This window comes from Schistocerca cancellata, chromosome 1 (genome assembly GCF_023864275.1).
Source record: "Schistocerca cancellata isolate TAMUIC-IGC-003103 chromosome 1, iqSchCanc2.1, whole genome shotgun sequence".
Classification (NCBI taxonomy): Eukaryota; Metazoa; Arthropoda; class Insecta; order Orthoptera; family Acrididae; genus Schistocerca; species Schistocerca cancellata.
In genome coordinates this window covers 1,171,538,990-1,171,565,745 of record NC_064626.1, presented here as the reverse complement: position 1 = coordinate 1,171,565,745, position 26,756 = coordinate 1,171,538,990, and the positions used below count along the sequence as shown (strand labels likewise).

Sequence of the window (26,756 nt, the reverse complement as noted above, 5' to 3'; positions counted from 1 at the left end):
GTAGTCTGTGGAAGTCTACACGTAGTGCAAGCCAAGAGTCTGACATTCGCCTTGGGTCCTTGGGCGTGTTGTTGCTGTGTTTCAGACCACACTGGGTGTTTGTCATGTGTCTAATGGGATACTGAAGATTTGTGAAAGGTAAATGAAAACATTGGTCCTAAAAGTATGTGTAAACTGTATTCCAAAGTTGTGTATGTATGCATGCAGAAGGTATATAACCGGATGGCTCTGAAACTAAAAACTTTATAATCCTATGCGGAAGTTAGGATTTACCCCAAGTTCTCGCCTCAGTTCATGTAGAAGAAACAATCTTCCCAAAGTAGATGAATTTATTTGAATGACGCAGTATTTCTTATTCGGCCCTAGCGGGAGCTTTTATTTTTGAGTCATCAGTCTTCTAACTGGTTTGATGTGGCCCTCCACGGATTCGTCTCCTGTGCCAACCTTTTCATCTCGGAGTAGCAGTTGCAACCTACATCCACAATTATTTGCTGAATATATCCCAGTCTGTGTCTGCCTCTACAGTTTTTAACCTCTACAGCTCCCTCTAGTAGCATGGAAGTCATTCCCTGATGTCTTAACAGATGTCCTATTACCCTGTCCATTCTTCTTGTCAGTGTTTGCCACATATTCCTTTCCTCTTCTGTGCAGAACCTCCTCATTCCTTACTTTACCAGTCCACCTAACTTTCAACATTCGTCTAAAACGCCACATCTCAAATGCTTCATTATTTTCTGTTCAAGATCTACCACAGTCCACGTTACACTACTGTACAATGCTATGCTCCAAACGTACATTCTCAGAAATCTCTTCCTCAAATTAAAACCTAAGTTTGATATCAGTAGACCTGTCTAGGCCAGGGATGCCCTTTTTGCCAGTGCTAGTCTTCTTTTGCTGTCCCTCTTTCTCCGTCCGTCATTGGTTATTTTGCAGCCTTGGCAGTAGAATATCTTAACTTCATCTACTTTGTAACTATCAACTCTGATGTTAAGTTTCTCGCTGTTCTCATTTCTGGTACTTCTCATTACTTTCGTGTTTCTTTGATGTACTCTTCATACATATTCGGTACTCATTAGACTGTTCATTCCACTCAGCAGATCAAGTAATTCTTCACTTTCACTCAGGATAGCAATGTCATCAGCGAATGCGGTCATTGATATCCTTTCACCTTGAATTTTAATTCCACTCAGGTGCTTTCTTTTATTTGCATCACTGCTTCTTCGATGTATAAATTGAACAATAGGGGCGAAAGACTATATCCCTGTCTTACATCCTTCTTAATCCGAGCATTTCCTTCTTGGTCTTCCACTCTTATGATCCCCTCTTCGCTCTTGTACTGTTGCGTATTACCCGTGTCTGCTAATAGCTTACCCTTATTTTCCTCAGAATTTTGAACAACTTGCACTATTTGACCTCGTCGAACGCTTTTTCCAGGTCGACAAATCCTGTGAACAGAGGCAACATTTATTTACACAGGGCGATGACTGACTTGAATGTGTTTCGAAAAACCGTTAAAAGACAGCGCCTAAGCCATTAATCAATGACAATTAGGCCCTCTCACACACACCATCAGCGCATGCGCAAGGTCTCGCCAACTTCGGCAGTTCCAGATAAGAGCCTTAGCCTTGTTTCATCTTCTAAATCTAAATAGCAGATCCCACTGACACCACTCTGTATTGACGGCGGTGCTGAGCGGTGTTTTAAACTTGTGACGCCATGCTACCAAGGTAAAGATGATCGAGTCTGATGAGTGAAATTAAAATTAAATAATACGTAACTGTAGCGGCTTATCTCTACATTAGTCAAAGCCGTCAGTGTCCCCTGCAGGCGATCCCTGTCTTTGCTAAAACAAAATACTTGTCTTCCTCCTCCAAAATCAGAATGAATTCACAATAAATTTACACATCATTGTTTATCACTTTAAATAAACGGCTTGTAGCAATTGAATCCAGGATGGTTTGACGCAAATCCAGGGTGGTTTGAAGCACAAACGCCACCGCAAACGAAGCTTCACACTAGAAGTTTAGGCGAAAATTTTACGCGCCATCTGTATTTCCGCTGATAAATGTGCTCAAGCAGGAACGGATCAAACTGAATAACGGAGGACTAACTTGTTTCAGGGGTAGTCGCATTCCGCCATTATCACGTGGAGTTTGAGAACAAATTATATGTACGTATTAATTAACTCTTCTATTCACACATTCTCCCTAAATTGTAGCATTATTCTCTTGATTTTTTTTTTATAGAATATAGTTTTTTCCTAAAATAATCATGACTCGACACAAGTGAATTAACCATCCACAAGACGAGCTGCATTTCGTCACTTATAGAGGTATCGCGGAGGTGCAAAACTCCGTTTCCTCCTTACCCGTTGCGACGTATTTCCTTTATTTCCCTATTCCACTATGAAATCATTAACTTCTGCATAAGACAGCAATCAACTTGATGCTCAAAACTGAGACATCTTACACCTTATAACAACTACTTAAGCTCGTAACAACAATCGAAAGTCACGATCGCCAAGCATTACAAAGTGGCATAAATTTTATTTGGACGCTCTCGTTTTTTGTCTGCTACACAATGAGACAGTCAGTTAGGAACATAGAAAATAGCTGCTCATCAGTATTTTTTGGGCTTTCACAAGCCAAAGACTTCACATAGCCCGGTCCTACGATTGGAATATCTGTTGTTCACGTGCTCATAGATGTAAATATCGAAGTGGGGTGATGCATTGCCGTGTTGAAATCTCATCCTCTCGCAGGCAACGACTTAAGCTCGTAGCAGCGATCCATAGTCAAGATCGCCCAAGTCTCCAAACTTTGTGGAAGCACATCTAGAATGAGCTGCGGGTAATAAGATCCCATCTGTTAATCCTGTACAATTCCTGCAAACAATGTAATAGAGAAATATTGCAGATCATCTAAAACGAGCATGTCGTCCTGGTTTTTACCACTCCACACGAGGATTTTGTGGCTGTTGGGTATGCCGAGGCGTCGTCTGTGAACTTGCTGTCACTGTAGTCTTACACTGGATAAGACTTTGAAATGTGGAATGATTTGGCTGCACTGATAGATCGCCTTAATTGGGATACGGACGTACTGTATTTTCAGTGTGTTCATTTCACATACAAGGTGACCGATACATTTTGATCCAGTACAATCTCCTCAAATGTTATTGTTTGAACGATTCTTTGTGGAGACGTTTGGCCAGCATTTAGAAACTTGCTTGACACAGTTCCCTGCCGTGCTTTACATGAATGAACAAGAAAGATAATCGTCATTTTGTTCTGTTTTCCGTCGTTCCTTAGTTGCTTAAAAGTTGGTGGAGGTATGTTCCGTCTATGCAACTAGCTGAAGGCAGTTTGTTTTTGCCATATGCGTTTCGCTTCTTTTATCTGTGAAGCACCTTCAGTGGCCTGTAACAGATATTTCTATTTATACATATAATAAATGTATTATCTGGTAGTTACACTGTGTTAATATGTCACATTTTCTCATGTTTTTCTCTTGGTTCTTAGGTAAAAATCAACTTCTGCAACACAAATCTCATGATGTGAAATTATCGTTCGTTGTTACTTGCGACTTCCAGCGTCACTAGGCCATTTGTGCGAACCTGATGATGTGTTCATTAGATTCCATGCTCCATTTGGCAGATTTCCAGCTTCTTTCACGCACATTTGATTCAAACACGTCACTTACACGTTATATTTTTGTGTTCTACATGTGTCTGTTTTCGGCGTGTAATGTTGCCAACTGTGGCTATGTGTTTATCCCGTATGTGTGGTTTGATATTTTCATTTGTTTTGTGCGTGTGCGTATTTTGTTGTGTGTAAATGTGTCGTTCTTTGTGAGAGTATAATTTTAATTTCTTATTAATTAAACGGATAATTGTGTGTGTGTGTGTGTGTGTGTGTGTGTGTCTGTGTCTGTGTGTGTGTGTGTGTGTGTGTGTGTGAGTGATAGAGAGAGAAAGAGAGAGAGAGAGAGAGAGAGTGACGATCAACATAATATAAAAAACTGAACACATCGCAGCAAGAGCACTGCAATATACACAGAACAAACACAAATAAAAATCGTAACACTCTATAACAAAAACAACTAGAAATGCACGACAAAGTACAACACACACACCAACATAAATTTCACACAAAACTAATAAATCCCACAGATACAGAATTAACAGAGAAAGAAACACACCTATTAGAGGAAGGGCTCAAACACGACATCGGTACAAAAATAGATACCCACTTCATATAAAATCTGATTCCGGGGACAAAAAGGATCCTGACAAAAGAAGAGAAAAAAGAAAATAACAGTATAAATACTGGGCTAACACGAGAACTAGTGAAGAAATAAATAAACAACGTAATCACCATGTCAAAGACCCGAGCAAAACAGGAAACTTCAAGCAGAAAACAACACCACTAAGAAATTAAAAGAAAAACTACAAGCTAACATCATTGTTACAAGAGCTGATAATGGGAACAGCACAGTATCGATCAATAAAGAAAAATATATAGAAAAAAACTAAAGATTTCATCTCCTCTAACAATATCACACAACTGAAACCTGATCCACCAGCATGTTTCCAGACATACATAAAGAACAACCTCAAAGACATCAAACACTACAGATAAACAAAATTAACATATCACACAGAAGAACCCAAAAGCACTAACACTCAGAAACCAACCCAAGGTCCACAAACCCCTTATTCCATTGAGGCCTGTTATTAATTTCATGAACGCACCATCATGACAAGTGTCAAAAGACTTGAACAAAATTATAATGCAACATTATGAAATGAAGGACAGCAGAACAGTGAAAAACACAAATGTTCTCATAACACATCACACAGACAGCATCGCCTATTTCTTTCGACACAGAGAACATGTACAACTTAATAACCTTTGCTGACACAATAAACTAATTGAAGAAAACTTACTGACATACAACAACCTACCTACAGACAATATTAATGAAATATCTAAAACTCTCAAAGCAGTCACATCCTAAAATTACTTCCAATTTGAAAAGGAATTTCACACACAAGAAGATGTGCTTCCAACAGGATCCTCAGTATCAGGAACATTGGCAAACATATTCATCAGCCACATAGAAAACACAATTTTTTATACAGTCGTCACAAAGAAAGGATGCAAAATTGTTCAGTGCTACAGATATGTCATTGACATAATCTGTATGATAGATGAACCAACAGAAAAAATTGATAAACTTCAAACAGACATAAACAATATACATAAAAATTTCAATTCACGATGGGAAGGGAAACACAAAAGCAAATACATTTCTTGGATATAACAATAAAGAGAGACAACAACAAACACACATTGGACACCTTCAGAAAGCCTACATCCACAGACACAATTGTACATGCTTTATCCAACCACCTGCAAAATAAAAAATTAGCAGTCCTACGTCACATGTTACACAGACTAAATAACAGCCCACTCAGCAAAGAAACCTATGAAAAAGAATTACAAACAATACAATTCATAGCCATAAATAGTGGTTACAGCACCCAAGTAGCACGAAAACGTAACCTAAAAATTACAATACAATTAAAGAAAAATGAAAACAAGCAGAGAAAACAAATACCTAACCACCCCACAGACACTAAAGCACACGGAAACACAAAATGGTAACACAAACAACAGACAAAGCAGATAAATTCCAAGGAGCAGGTATATACAAACTAGAGTGCCAAGAATGTAAGTCAGTATATCTAGGGATGACAGGTAGGAACTTCAAACTAGATACCTGTATAAAGAACATATGAGAAGTTGGAAATACGAAAATAGCGATTCTACCTTCGCCGAATACCTGATGAAACATGGACATGAACTATCCAACATTGAACACATGACGGTTATCAGAGTGAATAATCACAACAAAAAGCTCCTGACATTACAAGGAAACTGTCACGTTCAAAGAGCCGTCGCATGAAAAAGAAGGTATTCGATCACCAAAACAATATAAACAATATCTCAATGATCATGTTAGCCACATAAACAATAACAAACAGAGATCCTAAACATACCCAGATTAAATAATTAATTAATCTTCCTCTCTTACCCCCTTCTCTCTCTCTCTCATACACACACACACACACACACACACACACACACACACGACACAAACAAAAGACGAGAGGTAAACACACGGAGAAAGTTGGTAACGCTATACACCGAAAACACACACACATTCAGTACAAATATAAAGTGCAAGTGGTGTATGTGATGTGTTGAATAAAATGTTGGTGAAAGAACGTCGGCAAACGGCCAACTGAGACTGGAGACTAATGAATACATCTCCAGGAACACAGAAATGGGGTAAATACGCTGTGAATCGTAAGTAACAGCGAACGATAATTTCACATCACAAAATATGTGCTACAAAAGTTGATTCTAACCTAAGAAACAAGAGAAAACATGACAAAATGTAACACAGTAACATACTGTAAGTACCACATAATACATTTATTGTATGTATGAAAAGAAACATGTATTACCGGCCACTGATGATGCTCCACAGATAAAAGAAGCGAAACGCGTATGGCAATGAACAAACTGCCTTCAATTAGGAATTGGGAAGAAGTGATGAATAAAGCAGGAAGAAAGATTTTGTTTTGTTGGTTCGGATTGGGGAAGGAATTGGAAGAACTGATCGCGTCTTTTGCAGAGGAAACATCGTGACATTTGACATAAGCAGTTTACGACATCTACAACTAAGTTTACATCTCGCATATATATCTGTCTACATCTACATTATACTCCACAGTTCACATTTAAGTACCTGGTAGATGGTTCATCAAACCACCTTCAACTTATTTATGTATCGTTCCACTCTCGAACAGCGCACTGAAAAAACGGACACTTAAATCTTTCTGTGCGATCTCTGATTCCTCTTATTTCATCATGATGTTCATTTCTTCGTATGTAGGTGGGCGCCAACGAAATATTTTCACACTCAGTGGAGAAAGTTGGTGACTGAAATTTCTTGAGAAGATTCTGCCGTAACGGAAAACGCCATTGTTTTAATGATTGCCATCCTAATTCGCGTATTATGTCCATGGGACTCTCATCCCTATTTCGCAATAATACAAAACGAGCTGCCATTCTTTGAACTTTTTCGATGTCCTCTATCAGAATTATCTGATGTGTATCCCACACTATGCAGCAATATTTCAACAGAGAACAGACAAGGTAATCTCTTTAGTAGACATGCTGCATTTTTTGTTCAACCAATAAATCGCAGTCATTGGTTCGCTTTCCTCAGAACATAACCTATGAGATCGTTCCAATTTAAGTTATTCGTAATTTTAGTCTTTAAGTATCTAGTTGAATTGACAGCCTTTATATTTGCTGGTTTCATCCTGAAACCGAAATTTAACGCATCCTTTTTAGTACTCATGTGGATGACTTCAGTCATCTGATGAATTTATAGGACGATAAATGACAGCAAAATCAGGAACGGCAGAGGGCCTGTAATACTTCCTTGGGGAACTGCAGAGATCACTTCTGTTTTACTCGATGACTTTCGGTCAGTTACTACGAACTGTGACCTTTCTGACAGGAAGTCCAGAATCCAGTCGCATAACTGAGGCGATACTCCGCAGGCGCGCAATTTTATCAGAAGTCGCTTGTGAGGAACGGTGTCAAAATCCTTCAGAAAATCCAGAAATATGTCCTCAATTTGACATGTCCTGTCGATAGTAGTCATTACTTCGTGAGAATGAAGACCGAGTTGTGTTTCACAAAAACGATTTTTTCTGAATCCCTGTTGGCTATTTATCAATAAATTCTTTTCTTCAAGGTAATTCCTAATGTTCGATCACAGTACATGTTCCAAAATCCTACTGCAAATCGACGTCAGTGATATGGGCCTATAATTCAGCGGATTACTTCTATTTGCTTTCTTGGGTACTGGTGTTTCCTATGCAGCTTTCCGGTCTTTAATTAGGCCTACGAATCTTTGGACGAGCGACCGGTTGTAAATAATTTCTGAGTATCCGCAAGAGACCTAAATTTGGGTATATGAACAAGGTTATTCCCAACGCAACACCAGTGTCACAATGTTCTAGCATCGATCGAAAAATATATTGATATTCCAGCAAGTCGTCAAGGGTCTCTGGTCAGCAAGCGTGCAACTAACCATACGTAACAAAAAGTTATTCAGCCCTACGAGACATCACAGTAACACCGCGTAACACCAACTCTAGTTTAGATAACAGCTTCGGTTCGTCGAGGAAGAGAGCCCACAAATTCTTCAGCTGTGTCATATCGAGCTAAAGTAACTTGTCGATGATTGCAACCTGTAGAGCTTACAAATTGTGGGTATATTAATTGCTACGGTTCACCCGTTGTTACCAATAGTTCGAGGCGTTTATTCTGGGTTTGAGATTAGAGATGGGAGATGCGCTCCTGAACTGATTCATAGAGTTGAATCGTTCAAAGGAGTGAACAATCAGTGATTCAGAAAAAAAGAACGGTAGCTCCAAAACGTTTCCCACAGCAGAGAGAGAGAGAGAGAGAGAGAGAGAGACAGAGAGAGAGAAAGAGAAAGAGTCGGGGCAGATCAGTGGGGCCTCTGCTGGTCAGAGCACAGTGCACCCCACACAACACAGCCAGCGCTGGCCTGTGCCCTGCTTCTGCCTTGGCTGCCTGCATTGCGCAGTGCACCATTGGATTTTGTATTTCACATATGCCGTGCTGTCACTGTGCTTCCTCTGCCGCGTGCAGTGTCTGGCGCACCTTAACTTAGCATCGCACTCCATCGGCGATCGTTTCACTCGCACGTCCTGCCCTCTGGGCAGTTGATGCGAGCAACAGGACACAGAGCCTCCTAGCGGAGAACATAAGAACTACTTGCAACAACCTGCTCGCAAGAGAACGGACGATTTGTCTCGGAGCGGGTGACTGGTGGCCGTTCACCGCACCCCGCACCCTCGGAACTCGCCCGTTCAACGCTCACCCCACTGTTCTCGACTCTAGCCAGAGCGTTGAGCAAAGCAACTCAGGTGTCACTCTGGTCTCTGCGGTCTTAGCTCACGCAGTAATACAGCTCGCGGCTCGACCTCCTTGACTCAGCGCCTCTACATAGGAGTTCGTCTCTACTAGATATTGTTCTTCATAGTAATACCAGTATGTATATTACATAATTATGTTATGTATACATCATTTGTTTTTATTTTATTTTTATTTGTTTAAACTTTTAACATTTTTTTAAATGTTAAAGATATTAAGTTGACGTCTCTTCATGTAAGAATAGATGATGAATGCAGCTACCCGCTAACTTTGTGTAATGTCTTGTCTGTATAGACGTGTATCTGTTGCCTTTAAGATCCCTTCACCTTCACACATAAATCTATACAGTAAAGTAAGGGCCTCCCCATTTTTCGGCTGATCCGTGATAAGACAGGCGAAAAGTTAGACTAATGGAGGATTATTAGTATTTTCTCTATTTTCATTCGCTCTCTCTCTCCTTTATCTATGTACAGTTTTTAATATAATATTTCATTACGTGAAATCAGCCAAATAGAATCTTTGGTGAAGCCCTTCGTCTTGGTATTCAGCGGCTGGCTTGCTGTAAGAGATCTTTACATTTATTATTACTGTTAAGCACTGCATTCAGTCGGGAGAATCAATCGTGTGGACAATTTGTTCCTTTTACGAAAGATTGCGAATTCCAGATGTGTACGAAGCCTTTTTGGACAATTTAACACAGACTCAGTGATTGCAGGCTCTCTTCGACACAGCTCAAACTTCCCCACTAATTACAGGGCCAACGTGATCATCGAATGATTCAGAAAAAAACACATTCGTTCATTCACTCCAGAACAAAAAAGTCACAAACCTTATTTATGAAGGAAACTGTGTATTCAATCCATCTCCATTACATGTCCAGATCTCCGATGATTCCAAGTCTTAATTATTTTCCGTTTACAGTCTCTTTCTCTTCAAACAAACCGCTAGCGGTACAAATGTTAATGGCTCGCTTTAGCGAGAAGAAAAGCAAAATATGTATCTCTCAGAAACACGTCAATCCCTCAACAGATACTACCGAAGCTGTCCTCGTTACCCTTCTAACAACCATGGAGAATACATATATGCATCTCTGTTATTCCAAAGAATAAACGTACTAGAAGATACTTTGGCGTCGACGAGCTGTCGCCGCATATATTACTAGAAAATCAGATCAGATACTTTTCCAAAGTGAATGAATGTGGATGGTTTGATTGACAATGATTAATTGGTGCGTGGTAGAGGGTATTTTCTGTGGGGACATTACAAACTGATCAGATTAGGTCCCTGACGACTCCTCTTACTATAGGATTTTTTATTATGGACACTCGAATTTACGCTTTAATTACGAGCGAACCGATAAACGTATCGCAAAATGTGATACACCAATATTTTATGACTATTTCACCTTTGACCATGATAATGGCTACAAAGCCAAAATCACGATAGTGCAAAATAAATCAATAATCAAAAACTTTGTCATATCGTGGAAATTTCAATAAACAGTACAAAATTCTTACTCGTTATCTGTGTTACTTCAAAATAGGATCAAATAAGATCAAAATACAGGTATAATACTGGAATAAACCAAGTTTAAAGGGCAATGTGCCTTCCATTTATTTTCTATTGTGAATGAGTGGTGAATCATGAAAAAGAGCTAGTTCATTTCAGGGAGTGAACAGTTCTGATCCGATCTCTGAAAAGAACAGTTTTGCCCATCTCTAGTTGAGATCGGGTTAATTGGGGGGGAGGGCGGGGGGGCAGACGATGTGCGCTAATGTGCGAGAGTGTTTGGCAACCAGAAACGGATACTTACAGTCCTGTGGTCATGTCTCTTCTGAAGACAGGAATGTCCACAGTGCACTCATCATGAGACTGAGAATATTTAGAAGAATACTTCATATTAACCGCATCCTATATAACTGAGTCAATCACGGTAAGAAAAGCGACACTGAAACGTCACAGAACGACTTCAGCTCGAACTAGACCCTCCACATATTGTGAGTTAGACACCTCACTGGCCCGCCGGTACATTATATGCTTCGAATTATTTGAAAAGAGGCAAAGTCGAAATTGATCGGACCCCATTACAATCCTTAGGTCAGCTACTGTCCATTTTCTGTGTTGTTTGGCACACTGAATACGCGGATCTTCCTGTTAGGGCTGTTGATATTTTAAAAATTATCGGGAATCCGATATATCGATATTTAAAAAAACAACGTTATCTGCTCTTGATGTATGGAAGAATAGCATCGATAAATCGACGAAAAAAGTATCAACGTCCCTGCCTATAAAAATATCGGCAGCAGATTGCATATGTACTGCCGGTTTTAGAGCTATATATTGAAGTACTGATCTGCTATTAGATATTCTGTTCATCGACAAGTAGGCAACCTATCTATCACCCTTCGAGCAAGAATCGAAAGAAAAACGAAACACATTCACACTTCGGCGATAACCACTTTCCTAGCAATAACAGCTGCATGTAAGTGGCACAATAAAATGTGTCCGATGGGACCGTTGTTCGGTTTCGTCACATATCGGATTTGTCCGGAACACTTGCATGTCGACTTACCTGTTTTTTCATTTCTGCCAACGCCAACGACCTAGCAGCTGTAGTGTCAAAATGGCGTGGTGGAGCTAAACATTGCAGTTTCTGGTGATGGCACCGAACGCCGTTTACGTCAGCATTTCCCATCACACGTCTCCACCCTCCGTAAAGCCCAGACTTGTCATTTAGATTTTTGTTCATCGCTTTCAGCAACTGTTTTCGAATAATGCCGACGTGAAGAAATAGCACACTAGCTGCGTTAAAAGTTTTTGTTTCAATGCAGCTGCTGTACAATTTCCTCACACTGGAAATCTTGTTATCCCACTCATACCGCCACCGCCCAGTGCAATCGCACTTCTTTTGTGCCACATGTACTTGCTTCACGCAGTCAAAGATAAAGATCGGACCTAACGAAAGCTACAAAAGTGGTAAGACTCCTTCACACAGTGAAAGTAAAATTATGATCTACTACAATTTCAAAAGAACAACTTCAAATACTTACCGAAACTTGTGAAAAAAATAGACTGAAGAACCGGTACACCTGCCTAAATCGTGTAGCGCCACAGCGAGCACGCAGAAGTGCCGCAACACGACGTGGCATGGACTCGACTAATGTCTGAATCAGTGTGGAGGGAACTGACACCATGGCTGCTGCAGGGCTGTCCAAAATCCGTAAGTGTACCACGGGATGAGGATCCCCTCTGAACAGCACGTTGCTAGGCACCCCAGATATGTTCAATAATTTTCATGTCTGGGGAGTTTGGTGGACAGCGGAGGTGTTTAAACTCAGGAGAGTGTTCCTGGTGCCACTCTGTAGCAGTTCTGGACGTTTTGCGTGTTGCATTGTTCTTCTGGAATTGCCGACGTCCATCGGAAAGCACACGAATGGATACAGGTGATCAGACAGGATGCTTACGTACGTGGCACCTGTCAGAGTCGTATCTAGACATATCAGGGATCCCATACCACTCAAACTGCAGACGTTCCACACCATTATAGAGCCTCAACCAGCTTGAACAGTTCCCTGCTGACATGCAGGAATCCATGGATTCATGTGGCTGTCTCGATACCCCTATACGTCCATCCGCTCGATACAATTTGAAACGAGACTTGTCCTACCAGACAACATGTTTCCAGTCCAAGGTCGGTGCTGGCGGACCAAGAGGAGCCGTAAAGTTTTGTGTCGTGCAGTCAGCAAGGGTACACGAGTGGACCTTCGGCTCCAAAAGCCCATATCGATGGCCTTTTGTTGAATGGTTCGCACGCTGACACTTGTTGATGGCCCAGCATTGAAATCTGCACTGATTTGCGGAAGGATAGCACTTCTGTCACGTTGAAAAAAAGATCAAATGGCTCTGAGCACTATGAGACTTAACTTCTGAGGTCATCAGTCCCCTAGAACTTAGAACTACTTAAACCTAACTAACCTAAAGACAACACACACATCCATGCCCGAGGCAGGATTCTAACCTGCGACCGTAGCGGTCGCGCGGTTCCAGACGGTAGTGCCTAGAACCGCTCGGCCACCCTGTTCGGCTGTCACGTTGAACGATTCTCTTTAGTCGTCGTTGGTCCCGTTCTTGCAGAATCTTTTCCGGCCGCAGCGATGTTGGAGGTCTGATGTTTTACCGTTTCCTGATGTTCAAGGTACACTCGTGAAATGGTCGTACGGGAAAATCCCCGCTTCATCGCTACCTCGAAGATGCTGTGTCCCATCGCTGGTGCACCGACTGTAAAACCTTTTTCAAACTCACTTAAATCTCGATAACCTGCCATTGTAGCAGCAGCAACCTATCTAACAACTGCGCCAGACACTTGTTATCTTATACAGGGGTTGCCGACGCAGTGCCGTGTTCTGCCTGTTTACATATCTCTGTATTTGAATGCGCATGTCTATAACAATTTCTTCGGTGCTTCAGTGTATGATATGAAATAAAAATATCGACACTCGACATTGACATTTTCATATCCATACATCGGTGGTAAAAATGTCGCCATATATATAGACATATTTGGAAAAAACATGGATATTTTATCAACAGCCCTACCTCATGTGGTGCTGTGAGCAACACCTTTTGCGACATACGTGACAAACGATGTCCACAGCAAGCAGTTCACTTTGAAATATCCTCTCGGAAACTGGTTGAGACGGAGCGCATGCGCTGATAGCAGCGGTTCTTGTCAGAATGTCACTGACGAGGCGTGATTCCGGCGTGGCTCCCACTCTCCTGTCTATTTCGGTTCTTATCTTTTTACGACCATTATTCTTACGACGTGTCACATGGCCGCTGTCGTTCTGTCACTTACCATCGAAGACCCATATTACTGTGCTGATACAATGCAGCACAGAGTCAAGTACACACCGCTTCAATCACATGACTTGCATCACCGATGGAGGGTCACGCGACCACTTGGTACATCTACATCTACACGGATACTCTGAAAATCACACTTAAGTGCCTGGCAGCGGGTTCATCGAACTACCTTCACGTTAATTTTCTATTACTCCTCTCTCGAATACCGCGCGTATAATACGAACACCTATATCTTTTCGGGCGAGCTCTGATTCCTTCGTTTTATGATGACGATCGTTTGTCCCTATGTAGGTCGGCGTCAGTAAAACATTTTCGAATTAGAAGTAGAAAGTTGGTGATTGTGATTTCGTGAGAAAATTACGCCTCAACGAAAAACGCCTTTGTTTTAAGGGGAGATTTACTATCTTTTGGTTCAAAAAATCGATTTTTTAAATTGCATTTTTGGTTCCATAAAAGTGTTTAGAATCCACCCCTGAAACGGTTTTTCCGAATACGGAACGGAAATGTTTGTTATTCGTGGTCGAACAAAAAAAATGCACCTGCCTGATATCGGCCTTTTTCACAACCAGTTTTTTTCGGGAATTTCGACTTCGTAGCCGCGAAAAATTATTCTGTGTGCTTGCCCATGCCTAAAACTGATAAAGTGATCAAGGAGCTTGGCAATCCGACGGCATTCCAATTCGTTGGAACAGATATGCAATTTGGGCTACGTATTTCCACAAGTGTTCGACGGATGACCTCCCACAACACCAACATTGTCCGGCTGGGGAAACTAGTTGGTGCAAGTGGCGCGCTGCAGAGGCTACCGGACATATGGACGAATATCAACACGACCAGCCGCTTTCGAAAGAAATTCAAAAAGTAATTCATCCGATCTACGAGGCTCTTTCGGAGCACGAGTTATTGTATGGGTGCCTGGGAGGAAACACACAAAATTCAAATGAAAGTTTGATCGCATTTGTTTGGAAGTTAGCCCCCAAGCATTTGCATTCTGGTTCAAAATGGTTCAAATGGCTCTGAGCACTATGGGACTTAACTTCTAAGGTCATCAGTCCCCTAGAACTTACAACTACTTAAACCTAACTGACCTAAGGACATCACACACCCATGCCCGAGGCAGGATTCGAACCTGCGACCGTAGCGGTCGCGCGGTTCCCGACTGTAGCGCCTAGAACCGCTCGGCCACCCCGGCCGGCTGCATTCTGGTGCGAAGACTGTGGAGATTGCGACTTTCCTGGCAGTGAGCAGCTTCAACGAAGGCTATTCAGAAATTCTGAAGACTATGACAACGATGGACGTCGCCAAGCATTCATCGGCCGTACGAGCGGCTCTGGAGCAGCGCAGGATGGCCCAGATCGAGCAGAACGCCCTCCGTGAGGGAGGGGAAGGACTAGTTTATGGACCCTGAATAGCAGATTGAACGTAAGTTACATAATATTGCATTATTATGCAGTCGAAACTTCAAACGCGTTTTTCTCGATATGACTTTTTTTTTATCGCGCGGTATCGTAACTTCAAATCTACTGAACCGATTGGCATGATTCTTCGTTTCAGACGAAGCTAACTAAATCGTCTAGGAGTTGTACCACTTTTATTCCGATCCATCAACTATAAATATTTTTACTTGGCCGACGAAGTCGAAAAATTGATGGAAAAAAACCCTATTTTTTCAAATGACTGCCATTTTGTTTCCTATGATCCAAATAACTTAAGCGAGGTACAACTCCTAAAGAATATTATCTACTTCGCTAACGTCAACTCAGTTTTGATTTCAGACGAGCCAGGTGACCTGTGACATGCCGTGCGTGGAAGTCTACATGGAAATTTTGTTTCGTTCCGACGGCACTTCCGCCTTTACTCGTCGATATTTCCGATCGAAAAAATTCCAGTTCGTAGAGGAAATATCAATAAACGTTTCTCGCGTTCCCCAAGCCAGTGTTACACGCCCTCTGCTGTTTCTTATCTACATAAACGATTTAGGAGACAATCTGAGCAGCCGTCTTAGGTTGTTTGCGGATGATGCTGTCGTTTATCGTCTAGTAAACTCATTAGAAGGTCGAAGCAAACTGCAAAACGACTTAGAAAAGGTATCTGAAAGGCGCGAAAATTGGCAACTAACCATAAAAATGAAAAGTGTGACGTCATCCAGAGGAGTACTAAAAGGAATCCGGTAAACTCCGGTTACACGATAAAACAGTCTAATCTGAAGGCCGTAAATTCAACTCAGTACCTGGGAATTACGAGGGTCGTTCAATAAGCAATGCCCTCAGAACATACTTGTTGTTAAGAAACAGAATTTTGTGGCAATATACATCAACATGTCTTGTCCATGCCCTGTTTTTCTATGGCCGTACGCCGTGGAAGAGAGAAGCTATTGTCCTATATGCGTTGCCATGTTTTCACTGCATGACTGGCACTCTCGTCATCTTCTAAGTGTGTTCCCCGTAGAGCAGGGCTGGGGAAATACCGTTTCGCGAGCACGGGCGCTCGCAGATGCCCGCATGGCCTGACGCGGCTCTCCCCCACTCCGCCAACTAGCAGTACCCCCGCCACCTACTCGCCTAGCCAAGCACGTCACGGCGCCGCGCGGAGCCACTAGGTCCGTTTACTTCCCGCCGTTTCTATCGCATTCGGTGTTTGTGATAAAACAGAAATAGTGGGTGGAAAATGGCTGAGGAGGAGCAAAAATTGTTGAAACGAAAGTCCTTTGATCTTTAATGCACAGCGGGAAGAAGAGTACTTTTTTGTTGGAACGCAAAGAGGACCTCGGTATTTATGTGCAATGCAAAAAAAAAAAAAATGGTTCAAATGGCTCTGAGCACTGTGGGACTTCACATCTGAGGTCATCAGTCCCCTAGAACTTAGAACTACTTAAACCTAACTAACCTAAGGACATCACACACGTCCATGCCCGAGGCAGGATTCGAACCTGCGATCGTAGCAGGCGCGCGGTTCCGGACTGAGAGCCTAGAACGGCGAGACCACCGCGGCCGGCCTATGTGCAATGCAACATTGTCTTCACGGAAGAAGTACAATGTGCAGCGACATTATCAACTGCTTCACGAGAAGGATGCAGTGGGCTTGAATAATGAAGAAAGAAAAGCCAATCTTATCGAACCGAAGTAGATAAAGGAGAAAGACGTGCGAATACATGTAGATAATTATGACTCTGATTCACATTATTACTGTTATTAATAATATGTTATGAGCATTTTCCGTCATTTTTACCTTTTCCTGTGCATATTTACAGGATGAAAACCTTATCATCCACAACGATGCAGCGACGACACTAAGCTATCAAGTAGGTCTTAAAATACACTCATGATCATAAATTAAGGATAATGCTGATACATGATGGAACAACGCTCTGTTGGGCAGTTTGCTGGTTTAAATGACCTCGGAGTGTGAGCATGCGGTGCCTTTGACCTGCGGTCGTCGCACGGTGGTGCTGGCAGGAGTCCACATACTCAGAGGTGTGTTGGTGCATGTCAGAGTACGGTGCAGCGAGTAACTGTGCAGTCGTTTTCAGACGTGCTAATAGTGACTGTGTGTTGAAAATGGCTCAAAGAACACATATTGATGAAGTTATGAGGGGTAGAATACAAGGGCGACTGGAGGCTGGTCAAACACAGCACGTCGTAGCACGGGTCCTCCATGAGCCACAAAGTGTGATCTCAAGATTATGGCAACGATTCCAGCAGACAGGAAACGTGTCCAGGCGCTACAGTACGGGACGTCCACAGTGTACAGCACCACAAGAAAAACGATATCTCACCATCAGTGCCCGCAGACGACCACGGAGTACTGCAGGTAGCCTTGCTCGGGACCTTACCGCAGCCACTGGAACAGTTGTCTCGAGACACACAGTCTACAGACGACTGAACACACATGGTTCATTCGCCCGGAGACCTGCAATGTGCATTCCACTGACCCCTGGTCACGGGAGAGCCCGTAAAGCCCGGTGTCAAGAACACAGTACATGGTCATTGGAACAGTGGTCTCACTGACTAGGGAACCTCCCCATCGCACCCCCCTCAGATTTAATTATAATTGACACAGTGGATAGGCCTTGAAAAACTGAACACAGATCAATCGAGAAAACAAGAAGAAGTTGTGTAGAACTATGAAAAAAATAAGCAAAATATACAAACTGAGTATTCCATGCGCAAGATATGCAACATCAAGTACAACGTGAGGTCAGGAGCGCCGTGGTCCCGTGGATAGCGTGAGCAGCTGCGGAACGAGAGGCCCTTGGTTCAAGTCTTCCCTCGAGTATTTTCAGACAATTATCAAAGTTCTGGCACTCACACACATTCAACTGCGCTCTCCAAAATTCCAGGACATATTCAGATTTGCTTCGACGTACGCAGGATTTGACGATCTACACACGGAAAAATTTGAGAACGTTAAAAACATATGTTTTGACAGAGCACAGGGAAAACTGTGCGACTGTGAAACTGTTGCATTCATTTGTTGCAGTTTATGTGACAAACTCTTATGTTTTCATCACTTTTTGGGAGTGATTACCACATCCACAAGAAAACCTAAATCGGGCAAGGTAGAAGAATCTTTTTACCCATTCGCCAAGTGTACAAGTTAGGTGGGTCGACAACATATTCCTGTCATGTGACGCACATGCCGTCACCAGTGTCGTATAGAATATATCAGACGTGTTTTCCTGTGGAGAAATCGGTTGACCTATGTCCTTGCGATCAAATGTTTTCGTTTCCCATTGGAGAGGCACGTCCTTTCGTCCACTAATCGCACGGTTTTGCGGTGCGGTCGCGAAAACACAGACACTAAACTTATTACATTGAACAGAGACGTCAATCAACGAACGGACAAATCATAACTTTGCGAAAATAAACAAAGTAAACTTTTCACTCGAGGAAAGACTTGAACCTAGGACCTCTCGTTCCGCAGCTGCTCACGCTATCCACGAGACCACGGTGCTCCTGACCGCCCACTCTACTTGATGTTACCTATCTTGCGCATGGACTACTCAGTTTGTATATTTTGCTTATTTTTTTCATAGTTCGACACAACTTCTTCCTGTTTTCTCGATTGATCTGTATTCAGTTTTTCAAGGCCTATCCACTGTGCCAACTTATAACTAAATCTGAGGGGGGTGCCATGGGGAGGTTCCCTTGTGAGAGGCAGTGAGAGTCACACTGCACACCTAGCTATCAGCCGGTCCGCGGCAGCTAGACGCCGGCTTACGCACTGCCACGGATGACGTCACAGTCAGTCTGCTGCTAAACGCTTGTTTTTCGATAAAGACAGGAATCGCTCTCGCCAGGAACAGTGCACACCTAGCTATCAGCCGGTCCGCGGCAGCTAAACGCCGGCTTACGCACTGCAACGGATGACGTCACAGCCAGTCTGCTGCTAAACGCTTGTTTTTCGATAAAAACAGGAATCGCTCTCGCCAGGACTGTACACTGTCCTGAGTCGCTTAGATTTTGCGGAATAATTATGTGCCGCCCGTCATGTTAACAGAACCGCGTCGCAAGTGGTGAGATTAGTTTCCACTTTTGTGGTAAGCCATTAACTTTGACGACTAGAAGTCAGGGCGAAAGCCTATTTAATTGGAATTTGCCGTAGAGGCAGCCTCCAAAATGCTCATCATGCTGTTTATGATAGAGACATTATTATTATTATTATTATTATTATTATCAGGTACATTACTGTGTTTGTGAGTGAAATTTTATTGAATATATGAATCAGTTAGAACTCAAAACTTGTATTTACAACCATACTTCCTGATCCCATGCAATAAACAGAGAGTAGAAACATTTATTTCAGTGAGCACAAGAAGAATGTGGATGTGCAGACTGGAAAATATCGTCAGCATGTTCTCCATCGCTTTGTGGCCGACCGCAAATATAGTTTTCAGGCTCTTGTAAAACACGCCGACGAACGATCAAACACAGTAATTCAATTCTTACTACATACATCAAAAAAAGTTTTGCATCACCCCAGATCCCAGAACTCCTGATGATAGACGTTGACTGTGGATATTGTATCAGAGACATCCTCAGGGATGTCACTAAACCCACCCAATGATGTAAACAACCGTGCAAGAGCAGCGCCTATTAGACGGAGGGGGTCAGACAGCCGATCAGTTCGAGTCATTCCACCAGGAAGGAGGTACACGGCTCGTGTTGTCTGTAGTTCAACTGTGCCTTGACGGTCAATACCGCGGTTCGATCGCGTCCTCAATGTTACTTTGTGACAGGAAGGGCTCTCAACAAGGGAAGTGCCCAGGCGTCTCGGAGTGAACCAAAGCGATGTTGTTTGGACGTAGAGGAGAAACAGAGAGACAGGAACTGTCGATGACATACCTCGCTCAGGCCGCCCAAGGACTACTACTGCAGTGGATCACCGCTACCTACGGATTATGGCTCGCAGGAACCCTGACAGCAGGCCACCATCTTGAATAATGCTTTTCGTGCAGCCACAGGACGGCGTGTTACAACTCAAACTGTGTGGAGTAGGCTGCATGATACGCAACTTTATTTCCGTACAAACTTCACATTACCAGTCAACATTCGCCACGTGACGCACACATTCGAGTAGACTTTGTTCTTACGTTTCTTGCAAGGGCTGAAGCTGACGACAATCGTGTGGCCTTGGAAAATTTTGTGGCGTGATGAAGCACACTTTATGCTCAATGGGACAGTGAACGCTCACAATTGTTGCATTTTGGATCGTCGTCGCCAACGAACGTTCGTCACGTTCTCTTGCATGATGAACGCGTCACTGTATGGTGTGGCTTCACGGTACAGTTCGTGACTGTTCCAATTTTTTTTTTAGGGATTTGGACCCCAAGGACCAACGGCATGCAGCTTTGCTTTCACAACATGTGATCCCTGATCTACGGCAGAGAGGTGCCTTGGACTCAACTGTTTTGATGCACGAAGCAGCTCCTTTCAAATTGCTCATACGTCACTCGGTTAATACGTAAAACATATGCAGATAATGGAATCATTGGCCTATCGTCTCAAATTGCGTGGCCATCAAGCCCGGCAGTGGGATGGCCTGAAGGACAGGGTTCGTCAACGGGGCACTAAGACATGCTGGAGGTGGAACATGAGCATAGCGAGGGAGAAAGCCAACATTCCAACTGAGACGTTTCAGGCAGCAGTGGGGCAATCTCTAGTGTAGTTCCAGGCTGCCGTGAATGGAGATGGTTGTCACACTGAGCAAAGTTTGTCACCTGAAAGTAACCATGGCTCTCCATTAACAAATGTTACCTTCTCAAGTGGAAATTATAATGTGTTCCTTGTTAATGGTTTATTTCTTATTTCTCTTCCGAATCTCCTTACAATTGCTTTCACAAATATTCTTTGCCCCACGGTCACTGCTTTTTCGTAGGAGACGTCTCAAGTAGCGAAAGTTTAATTATACTCGTAACCACCCAGTAGCACTCGTACCAATTTTATGATTGGATTCGTGATTTCCTGTCAGAAAGGTCACAGTTCGTAGTAACTGACGGAAAGTCATCCTGTTACCAACTGTTCGTCTAAAATTGTGAACCATATGTTTGTGGCTATTACAATGCATCTATCACAAAGCGAAAAAAGTGGTCCATCTAAAACATTCATATTTCTTTACGTACTACACGAATATGTGATAAAAATGGGGGTTCCTATTTAAAAAAACGCAGTTGATATCCGTTTGACCTATGGAAGCGCCGTCTAGCGGGCCAACCATAGCGCCATCTGGTTTCCCCCTTCAAGTTAGACGAGTTTCGTCCTTTGTAGTTTTTTCGTTTGATGCTTATTTCGTGAGATATTTGGCCCGGTCACGATCAATGGACCACCCTGTATACGGGCGTAGCGGCCGGCCAAACGAAACATCTGCTATCATCTGCTCTATGTCCAGGTAGCAGCATCTGAATGGCCGCTTTCTCGAACACATTATTTCATAACACTGTTATATTCAGTTTACAATCTTCATGTTTTTATATGAGTGTAGTTAAGTTGGCTTTAGTTACAGAAAAATTTCTAGCTCTACTGCATTTAAACTTTGCAGCTAGAATTTTTAGAACGGAATCGATAGTAGAATATGACCTCTCAACAACATGTTTAAGAGACCATGTATTGATTGGTATTTGCATCAAAGTTTGGAAATTTGTAATATCTTTATTATTTAATGGATATAATCAAGTGGTCTAATCAGAACTTTCTATCACTAATATAAATGATACAAATATATTAAAAATAAGGAAGTTTTTGTTCCAGATTTAGTTTTTAGTAAATTAATTGAAAAATATTGGAGGTATCTTAATGGGGTCACACAGTTAACGTTTTTATATCAAACTGAAGCTTCATAAGAATTTTCATATATCTGAGTCTAATATTTAAGCCTTCAAATTTACTCCGATTTTGACAAAAATGTTGCTCCGACCAAGTCGAGACTCGAAACAGTTGATTGTGACATACATATGCCGATTCTGAACAATTTTTGGTTTTCTAGCTTCATTATATACCGCAACTTGGTTTTTATTTAAAACGATGTATTTAGGGAAACATCTTCATCTGATCGCATAAATATACTGAAGCATATGTTGACAAAGTTTGGAAAAGCTACTTTAATTTTTAATTTCATACCTTGATTGTGGCACAGTACTCTTGTATCCTACGCACAGGCGCGTTCTGATCACGTGGCGCTACTGGCAGTGAACTGGGATAAGTTCCGGCGCACTCGCTCGCCTCTGTATCTCCCAAATGATACAGCGCTTGTTTCACCATAACACCATTTCATAGCAGGGGCGATTGAAAAGTCAGAGAGATTGCACCACCGGTGCGTATCGAGGTCATGTTTAGTTAGTAGCATCTTTGGAAAGAACTCACACCAAGTTTCAGCCATATTGGTTTATTTGTTTGTGTTTGGCATTCGTGGGAATCAAGGAAGTCTAGTGATTGTCAAAAAATGGACGAAAAAGAATTTCGTGTGGTGATTAAATATTACTTTATGAAAGTCAAAACGTCTCAGGAGACTAAAGAGAAGCTCGACAAATATTACAGTGACTCTGCACCTTCGATTAGAACAGTTTCTAAGTAATTTCAAAATTTTCGGAATGGCCATATGGACACAAGTGAAGCTGAACGTTCTGGAGCCCTGTGGAGGTTACGACTCCAAAAATCATTGATAAATTCCATGATATGGTGACGGATGACAGAAGAGTTAAAGTGCGAGAGATTGCTAGTGCTGTGGGCAACTCGAATGTATGGGTACAGAAAATTTTGCGTAAACATTTGGACATGAGAAAGTTATCCGCAAGCTGGGTTCCGCGATTGCTCACGCTTGATCGAAAACGGAATCGTGTGAAGTGTTGCAAGCATGGTTTGCAGCTGTTCAGGAAGAATCCGCAGGACTTTAAGCGTCGTTTCGTCACTGTGGATGAAACATGGATACATTACTATACTCCTGAGACCAAACAACAATCTAAACAATGGGTTACCAAGGGAGAATCTGCACCAAAAAAGGCGAAGACCATTCCTTCGGCCGGAAAGGTTATGGCGACTGGTTTGGGATTCGCAAGGAATAATCCTCATCGACTATCTGGAAAAGGGTAAAACTATTACAGGTGCATATTATTCATAGTTATTGTACCGTTTGAAAACTGAGCTGCAAGAAAAACGCCTGCGATTGGACCGCAAAAAAGTCCTTTTCCATCACGACAATGCAACAGCACACACCTCCGCAGTTGTGGTTGCAAAATTATTGGAAATAGGATTCCAACTCGTTTCACATCCCCCCTATTCTCCAGACTTGGCCTCCTCGGACTACTATTTGTTCCCCAATTTGAAGAAATGGCTGGTGGGACAAAGATTTTATTCAAATGAGGAGGTGATTGCAGTAACTAATAGCTATTTTGCAAACTTGGACAATTCCTATCATTCGGAAGGGATCAACAAATTAGAACGAAGTGTATAAGTCTAAAAGGAGACTATGTCGAAAAATAAAAGAGATTTACCCCAAACACGTAAGTAGTTTTTATTTTTGCACCGACTTTTCAAGCGCCCCTCGTAGTTGTTCGTAGTACTTTTCGAAAGCTGGACCATGGAATGTTTAGCTGTTGTGACAGCTGGAGCACTGCTCGAAGTTCGCACATTGCGCTCAACATTCTCAGCCACGACAACAGTAAATTATTCAACAGTTTATGGCGCAATGGGACGTCGGCATCTCCCAGGAGCAGTTCACATATCGCCAGTTGATTCGCATTTGCACGTCATGTTCTTCAACCCCGAAGCGAAAAGAGGACTCTCACTACTCCTTTAATGCGTAGAGACTCGCGAAGAACAGCAACACCATTGGTGTTGTTTGGATAAAACAGCTTTACGAATAAAGTCCTGTTTACCTTATCCAGGCCCACGCTATGTGCAACTGTAATGCTCGTTGATGCTTGTGTTCCAACCCTACGTCGCCGTACCAGTACCGGCGCCTAACGACAAGACGAGAGACTAACACTATTAACAACACAAATTGTGCAGCCCACAGTCTGAATAACATTCCCATAAAATTGGGTCCCCAAATGATAAAAAAATCGAAGGACACCAGTGTGATTTTTTCCGGCAATAAGTGTCCGATGAGATTATCTACAGTCAGTGATACTGTGTCATACACCGAAGCGTCAAAGAAACTGGCATAGGCATGTGTATTCAAATACAGAGATATGCAAACAGGCAGTATACCGCGCTGCGGTCGCCAACGCCTATATAAGAAAACAAGTGTCTGGCGCAGTTGATAGATCGGATGCTGCTGCTACAATGGCAGGCTATAAAGATGTAAGTTAGTCTGAACGTGCTGTTATAGTCGGCGCACGAGCGATGGGACGTAGCATCTCCGAGGTAGCGATGAAGTGGGGTTTTTCCGTACGACCATTTCACGAGTGTACCTTGAATATCAGGAAAAAGATTCTGCAAGAACGAGACCAACGACGACTGAAGAGAATCGTTCAACGTGAAAGAAGTGTAACCATCCCGCAAATTGCTGTAGATTTCAGTGCTGGGCCATCAACAAGTGTCGGCATGCGAACCATTCAACGAAACATCATCGATATGGGCTTTTGGAGCCGAAGGCCTACTCGTGTACCCTTGATGACTGCACGACACAAAGTTTTAGGCCTCGCCTGAGCTTGTCGACACCGACATTGGACTGTTGATGACTGGAAACATGTTGCCTGGTCGGGCAAGTCTCGTTTCAAATTGTGTACGGGTATGGAGACAACCTCACGAATCCATGGGCACTGCATGTCAGCATGGGACTGTTGGGCTGTGTACTGGGGTGGGGCGCATGAAGTTGGAGTGATATGGGACTCCTGATATGTCTAAATAAGGCTCTGACAGGTGACACATACATAAGCGTCCTGTCTGATCACCTGCATCCATTCATGTTCATTGGGTTCAAATGGCCCTGAGCACTATGGTACTTAACATCTGAGGTCATCAGTCCCCTAGAACTCAGAATTACGTAAACCTAACTAACCTAAAGACATCACACACATCCATTCCAAAGGCAGGATTCGAACCCTTCCAGAATGAAGTGCCTAGAACCGCTCGGCCACACCAGCCGGCCATGTTCATTGGGCATTTCCCGGACTTTGACAATTCCAGCAGGACAATGCGATATCGAAAAACGTCCAGAATTGATACAGAGTGGCTTCAGGAACACTCTTCTGAGTTTAAACACTTCCGCTGCCCACCAAACTCCGCAGACATGAACATTATTGAGCATAGCTGTGACGCCTAGCAACGTGCTGTTCAAAAGAGATCTCCACTCCCGCGTACTCTTACGGATTTATGGACAGCCCTGCAGGATTCATTGAGTCAATTCCCTCCAGCGCTACTTCAGACGTTAGTCGATCCCATGCCACGCCGTGTTGCGGCACTTCTGCGTGCTCGTGGGGGCGCTACACGATATTAGACAGGTGTACCACTTTCTTTGGCTCTTCAATATATATTGCAATGCGACAACCCACCTGCAGCGTAGTGTACTGCCACCAAGACCACCAAGACCAACGTAAGCAGCGCAGACCTCGCCATAGTGTCTTCTTCAACCTAACACGTCTACAGTGATTGTGCGCTGGCAACGTACGACGTTAAACTCGCTTAGATTTATATACAGTTCCATTAATACGATTGAAATTGCGTCGTTTGATGATTATCGATAAAAGCACGAAGTTCAGCGATAATGACCTCGCCTCTCTGTACACACTTGGAATAATTACCGTCGCTATAAAAGCGTTCATCTATATCTATATCCTATCAGATAAGTTTGTCAGTTTCTGATGAGCATCTATAGGGTCATCGAACGCAGAAGGGCTACATTTCGTTTGTTATCAAAAGTGCTTGTGTGATGTTAGATGGACTTGCTACAAACTATCTGGTGCGCCAAACTGTCTTCTCATACAACATACGACCTACTAAATCACACTATCTACAAGACACAATTTATTTATGAATGAAGGCAGAAGTGCTTGGTAATCAGAGAAGAGGAAAATGGAAGACCTTGTGATGTGGTGCCGTAGATGGATATAAAAGCCATGTCAAAAAGGAAAACTCGAGATGAAGAAGTACTGCAAACAACGAGTGAGGACAAAAACTTAGACGAGCAGAAAGGAAAAACTAATGATACCTATGCTAGAGTTCCCAGACGAAACTGGCAGGAATAATAAAAAAGAATAGTTTACTAGTTGCGGTCTTATTGGATGGGGTTATGCCTTCATCGCTAAAATATGAGAACTTCTTCACCAGCCAGTCGTACAAGGATTTACAGCCTGAAGGCGAGAAAGAAAGCTTCTCGTGCAGTTTCAGTAGCCACTAGCGGCTTGTTCGGC

At 42.6% G+C, this 26,756-nt stretch overlaps 1 protein-coding gene across 1 annotated transcript in view; it reads right to left on the bottom strand.

The window, feature by feature from the left end:
• The window catches only part of LOC126163396 (mite allergen Der f 3-like), a 109,059-nt gene extending 83,058 nt beyond the window's left edge, over positions 1–26,001 (bottom strand). The window contains exon 1 of the mRNA XM_049920173.1: positions 25,899–26,001. Coding sequence (XP_049776130.1) covers positions 25,899–25,962 — 64 coding nt within the window. The 5' untranslated portion in view covers positions 25,963–26,001. The remainder of the gene's footprint in view (positions 1–25,898) is intronic.
• Positions 26,002–26,756: the final 755 nt, after the last annotated feature.